Below are 8,054 nucleotides of genomic sequence, written 5' to 3' on the forward strand. Positions count from 1 at the left end.
CAATCTGCAATCAACTTCTCCTCCTCCTCATGTCATCTCCATCTTACCAACTTTCTTCTCTGCTATCAACATTTTCTTCCCCAGTGTCAATCAGTAGATATGTGACAACAGTATCGGTTCTTTGATGGTGTGAAGTAACAACGTCTTCCAGGTATAAAATCCATCATGCAGTCCAGGTGCCTTCCTTCTCGAGGTAGAAATGATGATTCACCTAGACTTTCAAAGTGTTTTGCACACATGGTCTTGAGGGGAAATCAGCACAATCTGAACACACGGCAGTCCACTGCTGCGGCGATCCGCAGGCCGAGTCGCACTCAGTTCGTCACTGCAAGAATTATTAGATGAGGCTAACCAAATGTCTGAGAACTCGCCGAGTTCTATGAGACTGAAGCTAGAGAACAGTAAATCAGGTTCTGAAGACAAGTCTGAGGAAGATGTGTTTGTTAGATGTGTGTGACAGCTTTGAGGAGAGGTTCTCGGAGTCATTACTGCTCTAAGTTAAAGGGGTGTGAGGTTCAACAGAGCTGTGGCTGGTTGTCAGTCTGGCTGCAGTGATGAAGAGAAGCCTGGGCTTCACCTGCTTTTCTTCCATGTCTTCCATGTTCAGTGTGATATCATGAAGCTGTTAGTATAAAGTATGAAACATGAATGTCATCATTCCATCAACAAATGTCTGTTGTCCCTTTTCTCACTGACACATCAGCTGTATGATGAAAGAGACCCACAGCATTATGCAATGTCTACACACACACACACACACACACACACACACACACACACACACACACACACACACACACACACACACACACACAGACACACACGTGCACAGGGACCTCTGCTTCCCCCTGCTGTTTTTAGTTTTAAAGGTGCTAACGATGCACCTGCTGTATGAGGCGTTCAGGGTCAGTTGAACACATAAAATCCATAATAACCATAAAATACAATGAATAACAATTAAAAGAAGGAAACAGAATAGTCCATGAAAGAATTATCCCATCACATCCCCCACATGACTGAATGTTGCCACTCTCTGCCACAATCCAGGTTGACCAGCAGTTTACACCAGCCCATGTTGTCCACCAATATAACTGGAATGAATAAAAAGACCACCAATACCACAGAGTAGGTTAAAAGAACCCAGGACTCAGTTAAAACTATCAGGTTTTCTTTATCAGGGGTGAGCAGAATTAAGAGTCAAACCATCACTTTTAGTATTTAAAAAACTGAACGCCCAGGACAGTTTTCCTGCCCTCCATGCCAAGGTCCACCTCATACAATCTGCTGCTCCTGTCCCACTGCGCCCAGTCTGGCTTCTCCAGGCTCCAGGCTTAGCTATCTTTAACCAGAGACTGTAATTAAAATATGGACAGACCTTACATGACGTCACCTATAGCGTTCTGAAATCCCATTTTGAGGCTTCTATCAAAACATGTTCTGAAACCAGGCTTTAAATGTGTATTTGCACTCTGAAATTTTGCTTTTTTGAATGAGTTCTAATGGGACTCAGGTTCTTTTTGAAACCAACATCATCCCCTGCTCTTGAATAGCCTGTCTTTATGCAAAGGTTCTTCACGGCTGCCAGCGATAGCTTTCCGCTCTGTTCACCTCAGGCTCTCGTGTGGCTGCTGCGGGCAGCAGCCATCTTGCCTGCTCTCTCCTGAACTTCCCATCCTGGGGTGTCTCTCCTCTGCCGTCTTAAGCATCCTGAGGGCAGCTGCAGCCCTCTCAGCCTGTCATCCATCAGCTCCCCATTCTGTGATGTGCACATTTAATCGACTCCTGCTTCCCTGTTGCTGCTGGTTCCAAAGGCGCTGTTCACCCACCTGGTGCCAAAGCTACTGATTCCAGCCAGTGTGTGAGGCGTTCAGGGCTGGTAGAATAAAAAAAAAAAAAAAAAAAAAAAAACATTCAGTGAAACCACTACAACCAAAAAACAAACCAAAAAAGAAAAACAAAAATCAATGAATTACTATTAAAAAAATAAAACACAATAGTCCAGAAAAAGCGACCTCATCACACATGAACCACCTTCTTCATCATCGTGGCTCAAAAAGCCATATCGATGTTAAAGCCATATCGATGTTAAAGTGCCGGACCGGCACTGCAACTTTCAAGTGACAATTTAGCGCAGTTAGAGGTACTTGTAATGAATATGTCAGGACACAATGTACACATCATTAAAAATGTGTAACATATTTATGGTGGAAAATAAGTATTTTTAAGGTTGTAAAACTCCTTAATGCACCTTTAATGTTGATGAAACAGAGAAAAGGCATTACAATAACATATTGATGTCTCACTTTTTCTTCTGCAGGTACTGAGCAATCTCTCTGTTACTCTCTTTTGGGCTTCACTGGCAACCATCACAGAGGCCTCCTGGGTGTTGGGTCAGTCATTGGATGCATTTATGAAAGGAGGGGGAGCGATGGATGGAGGAGAGCTACTTGAGCTACGTGACAACGGTTCAGCGGTTCAGAGTGCTGGCAGAGCTCAGCAGCTTCTCCTCTTCTGTGTAATGATGACAACAACCTTCGAGGAAGCTGAACTCTGCTTTCCGCAACTCAACTCGTCCTGCAGGAAGATCATGCGTCCTCACTCAGTGTCCATGCTCATCTACATCACCCTGTCCTCCATCTCTGTGATCACTGTGGTTCTGAACCTGCTGGTCATCATTTCCATCTCCCACTTCAAGTAGCTCCATTTGATAAATGTATACGACGAAAATAGTTTGTTAGTTCACACAGTGATCAGTTTGTTGCTCTGTTATTTTTCCAGGAAGCTGCACACTCCCACCAACCTCCTCCTCCTCTCTCTGGCTCTCTCTGATTTCTTTGTGGGACTCCTCATGGTGTTTCAGATCATCCTCATTGACGGCTGCTGGTTCCTGGGTGATCTCATGTGTGCTGTGTATTTTGTTTTGGACTACGCTGTAACTGCAGTCTCAATTGGAACAATGGTTCTCATATCAATCGACCGCTATGTGGCCATTTGTTATCCTCTACTGTATCCCATCAAAATTACTCAGTACAGGGTCAAGATCTGTGTTTCAGTGTTTTGGATGGTTTGTTTTTTCTGTAATGGGCTGTATCTAAAAGTTAATGTTGAACAGCCAGGCAGGTATAGTACTTGTATTGGGGAGTGTGTGGCTGTTATTGAAAGTTTTCTTGGGTTACTAGATGTTTTACTATCCCTTTTTGTCTCTGTTACAATTATTGTGATACTGCATATGAGAATATTTGCTGTGGTTGTGTCTCAGGCCCGTGCTATGAGGTCTAATATTAGAGACGCCAAACGTCAAGGTTCAGTCAGAATAACTGTGAAGAAATCTGAGGTGAAGGCAGCCAGGGCTCTGGGAGTTGTTGTTGTTGTGTTTCTGATATGTGTCTGCCCTTATTTCTGTGTTACACTTTCAGGTGACGATGCTGTGGTCAGTGCTTCATCTGCTGCCTTCGTAATGTGTTTGTTCTACATTAATTCTTGTTTAAATCCTCTGATTTATGCCTTTTTCTACCCCTGGTTCAGAAACTGCATCAGAGTCATTGTTACTCTCCAGATCCTGAAGCCTGGATCATGTGACGCCAACATACTGTGTAGATCAAAGAAATGACAAGAAGTCAAGAGATGTTACTGCAATTTAAGTGTTGTTAAACTGGGGGGGGGACTTAGGCAAATTTGGTTGATTTGGCTGAAATGCTCCACGCCTGAGAAATTTATTCTCATAATTTTGTTTGTGAACATTTCATTTTTTCACATAACACTTTATGTAGCATTGTTTTCTTCTATTCATGATTCTGTCCATAACAACCGACAACTGCCATTCTATTGTTGTAGGAAAAGAAACACAAATATTTTCATTGAAAATACTAGCCTTTGTGATTGCTTGACATGACACACCACGGTTGATGCATTCAATGGGCCTGTTATCGATTGACTTTTGGGGCCTCAACATAAGGCAGTGTAGGTCTAGCCAGTCAGCTGAAACTATACTTTTACTACAGTTCAGTTATAAACGTTTTCTTATGATCAGGTTCGATTTGAAAATCATAATTTGATGAATTGGACTAAAGTGATTTAAAAATATTCCTAAAAACTATCACTGTACAAGAGAAAAGCACTTTGGTTGTGGACTACTGTTGAGGATACAGATTCAGCTCTGATGAGTATAATCACATGACTCTATCTGCCTGCATTCCTCAGAAAGGACAAAAATACAGAAAACTTAGAGACAGTAAAAACATGGGCATCAGGTCTGAATTGTCCTTAAGACAGAGAACATTTTAGTCAATTCTCTAGGACGGTGAATCTCATTTAACCTGTGAGTAAAATTTTTTTGTGTGAATTTTATCATACATATTGAGATTTTGATGGGTGGTAGGGATGCGTGGTTGGGATGGGTGGGGGTGCTGACGCACAATGTGTTCCATACTGCATCCATTGCAAAAACCAACTTTGAGAGAGGGCTCGAGTCTCTCTCTCGCTCTCTTTCTCTCTCTCTCTCTGAGTGCGTGTGTGTGTGTGTGTGTGTGTGTGTGTGCGTTCTTGTATTTCTATCCTTGTGGGGCCCAAATGTCCCCACAAGGATAGCAAAACGTGGAACGACGTGCCTTGTGGGGACCTTTTTCCGGTCCTAAGTAGGAGAAACAGTGTTTTCTTGACCATGTTGTTGTTACTGAAAAAAGTAAAAGTGCAAAAACATTTCTTTAGGGTTAGGCTTTGTCGTGGTGTGGGTTAGGGTTAGGGTAAGGGTCAGGGTTAGGGGCTAGACATGAATGGGAGTCAATGGACGGTCCCCACAAGGATAGAAATACAAGACTGTGCGTGTGTGTGTGTGTGTGTGTGTGTGTGTGTGTGTGCGTGCGTGCTGGGGGGCTCACGGCAACTCCAGGGTGAATGGGCCCAGACCACACTGCCCACATGCCCAGCACCCCACTCAATTCAAGGGGGCCCCAGCGAATCACCGCAGAGATGGCCACACTCGCAATCCAGGAGGCACCAAAGGGAAAGTGCTGAGAAGGCCATCCCAAGGCAGGAGGGGCCCACAGAAAAAGGGGAAGGGGTACGAGAACTCTGGTGCAAGCTGTCTGATCGACGTGGCCAGGGTTCAGTGCTCCTGGGCCAATGGCGGTCAGGGCTAGCCTTGTAAACCAGCCCCACCCTCTCAACATCCACATTTAAATTTTGGAGCTGAGGTGGGTCTGGGGACAAGGCAATACAAAGAGAATGCAGCGGACGAAGCAATCAGTGTTGCCACTTTTTGTTTTCAATTTTTTTTGGGTGAATTCCGGTGGCTAAACCGGAAGTCTGTGCGTAGCTTCTTCCAAAACAGAAATCACTGAGATTACGGAGATGAGCATTAACCATTGTCTGAAAGCTGCAATAAGTAAAGTTATAGCCAGAATACCAGGTATTACAACAATCAAGCAAGAGCAAGAGTCTGCGCTTGGTGAATTTCTAACAGCACAGGACGCTTTCGCGTCTTTGCGTTTAGAGAAGCTAACACATGTTGATCACGTATTTGTTTTGAAGCGCTGATTGGCTGAAGGTGTAACCAACACCCCCTGCACAAAGTTTGTATTGCCTTGACCCCAGACCTACCCTAGCTCCAGAATACAAATGTGGATGTGGAGTGGGCGGGGCTGTTTTACCAGGCTAAGTCAGGGCCCCACCCAAACCTGGAGAGAGAACCTGCCACACCCGTGTGAGCCAAGTCTGTCCAGTGCTTCCTACTCCCACTGGCAGAGTCAAGCTGGCCCCATCCATCGCACCACAATCCAGCCTCCACCTGTCCCCAGACCAGGAAGCGCAGTTAGACGACAACTATTTTCCAGTCCTTATTCAGCCTGCACCTTTGCTGGAAATCCCAGAAACCAACCGTCGCCAATGCACCCTCCAAATATAGCCACCAAGGTGACCAGCAGGACCCCACCAGGTCACCACAAGGCCCCAACCTCATCAGGGTCACACCCCCAGGCCAGGGAGCACCAGAGGAAGAGCACAACCCTCCACTGAGGGGGGACCTGCATTACGTTCTAAGTTTTATTTTCATTTTCCTTGTATTTCTTGAATGTTCTGTATTTTATTTGCTCTTATTGTTAAGCCGTTGTAACCATTGATGGTATATAAAGATAAGCAAGAGTTATGTGATGACACCCATAACATTTTGAAATCCTGCTTTGAGGATTTGAGCAGGATGTCTCCATACTGAACATTTGAAAGTGGATGTAAATGTGATTAGTCAAGCCTGTCATGTGACTGCATTATGTGGAAAGAGGAGTTTGGTTGCCTTAACAACCACTTTGGCGGTAGCAGCCGCAGCTTCCAGCTGAGCAGTGGGCGTGTCCAGCCGGCCCCACTTCCTGTCCGCGGCCCGGCTCAGTGTCCTCCTCCTCCTGTAGGGGGCGTCCTCAGGTGCTCTGGACACCGGACAGGGAGACATGTTGCTTTGAGTCTGTAGTGGAAAGCTGTGAACGACCACACACTGGATGGGTGTGTGTTTGTGTGTTTGTGTGTTTCAGTCTTAGTTCTCCAGCCTCTGAGGGTTGGAGATGATGCTGTTTCCTTCGAGGGTGATTTATGCAAAAGTTTAACTCAAAAAGTAAAATCAGCAGATGATTTCTTTGAAAATTAGAGTCTGATCAAGCCAACATGGTTGTAGAAACTAATGATAGAGACCAGAACATGTTCTGAAACCAGGCACTTTTTATGTTTTTTGCACTCTGAAATTCATTGCTCCAATGAGATCCGGGCACTTTTTCTAATTCCACCATCATTGCCCCTGCTGGAATTTTGCCCTGAATTACAGGTTTTTTGCACTTCGTTTTTCACCAGCAGAGGTTGGTGCTTGGTTGTAACTTTGTTTTCGAAAGTACCATACAAACAAAGCTATTATTATTAGAAGGGGAGGGGGCACCAGGTCTCCAAGGATGCCACCAGGCCCAGATGGCCAGGGCCCAGGGCTGAGGGGGCCAACGGGGCCAGAGCAGCACTGTCACCCAAAGGGGGAGCCCCTCGCGACCCCAGGAGTCAAGCATCCCCATCACCACCCCCACCCCAAAGGCAGAGCAAAGCTGACCCCAGCCTCACCCCAGACTCGGAAGACATGAGGATCGGAAGTCCACCCGGACAGCCATCCCCAAAACCCTGGCCAACCAGCACTGCCACCCACGCCCCCATGTGCCACCCCAATCACAATCTCCTTGGCTTGTCTGAGTATGGTCATGGACCTCTGTCTGAGCGGGCAGGAGGCAGCTCTTGTTCTCTTATAATCCGCACATTCACAACGCTGTGGAACACCAACAAATAATATTGTAGTGTTACGACAGTGAAGCAAATACTGGGAACTACTTTTTCTTTTGAAATCACTATGCCCAGACGCCATATTTAGTAAGTAGTTCCGTCTTAGCAATCTTAGAATAAACAACTCAATCTCGTAATTTTGCATTAATATTTCACAGCGTAGTGAATGTACGGATTAAAATGCGTCCACCAAAGAGTTTTGGGGTTGTTGGATTGTGTATTTGATGAGTTTGACAAGGGGAAGCAAAAATACCACTCACTTCCATTGTGTCCATCCCAAAAACCTTCCCTGACTCACCTCTGGATAAACAACAGCTCGCCCTCTCAAAAAAAGTAAGTATGCTGTTCGAAATGACAAAGGAATTGCGCTAAATGGGCCAATTTGCCAAAATGTTGAAGTATCCCTTTAATTGTTGCTTATTGTTGCTTATTTTGAGAAAGAGAATATGTATATATATATGTATATATATATATATATATATATATATATATATATATATATATATATATTATATACACATATATATATATATATATATATACATATATATATATATATATATATATATATATATATATATACGTATATTAATACTGCAGTAATATGTTTTAAATCTTAAATCACGTGAAATGTTATCTCTGTTGTGAGTTGTTGCATTTAGAATAATTGTACAATAAAAAGTTATTTTATGAGTAACCTTATTGTTTTCAACATATTTATATTTTCACAAAATGATATTTGAAAAATAGGGGCC

The 8,054-nt window shown here is 44.0% G+C and overlaps 1 protein-coding gene across 1 annotated transcript; it reads left to right on the forward strand.

The window, feature by feature from the left end:
• The first annotated feature begins 2,521 nt into the window (after positions 1 to 2,521).
• LOC115403348 (trace amine-associated receptor 13c-like) lies at positions 2,522 to 3,610 on the forward strand. The gene is made up of 2 exons (XM_030112214.1): positions 2,522 to 2,694; positions 2,779 to 3,610. The coding sequence occupies exons 1-2, from the start codon at positions 2,522 to 2,524 to the stop codon at positions 3,608 to 3,610; spliced, it is 1,005 nt and encodes a 334-aa protein (XP_029968074.1).
• Positions 3,611 to 8,054: the final 4,444 nt, after the last annotated feature.

This window comes from Salarias fasciatus, chromosome 16 (assembly GCF_902148845.1).
Source record: "Salarias fasciatus chromosome 16, fSalaFa1.1, whole genome shotgun sequence".
Taxonomy (NCBI): Eukaryota; Metazoa; Chordata; class Actinopteri; order Blenniiformes; family Blenniidae; genus Salarias; species Salarias fasciatus.

Coding starts and splice junctions, on each gene's coding strand:
- LOC115403348 (XM_030112214.1), top strand. CDS start 2,522: ATGACAACAACCTTCGAGGAAGCTGAACTCTGCTTTCCGCAACTCAAC. Junction 2,695..2,778: donor ATTTCCATCTCCCACTTCAA/GTAGCTCCATTT, acceptor TTATTTTTCCAG/GAAGCTGCACACTCCCACCA.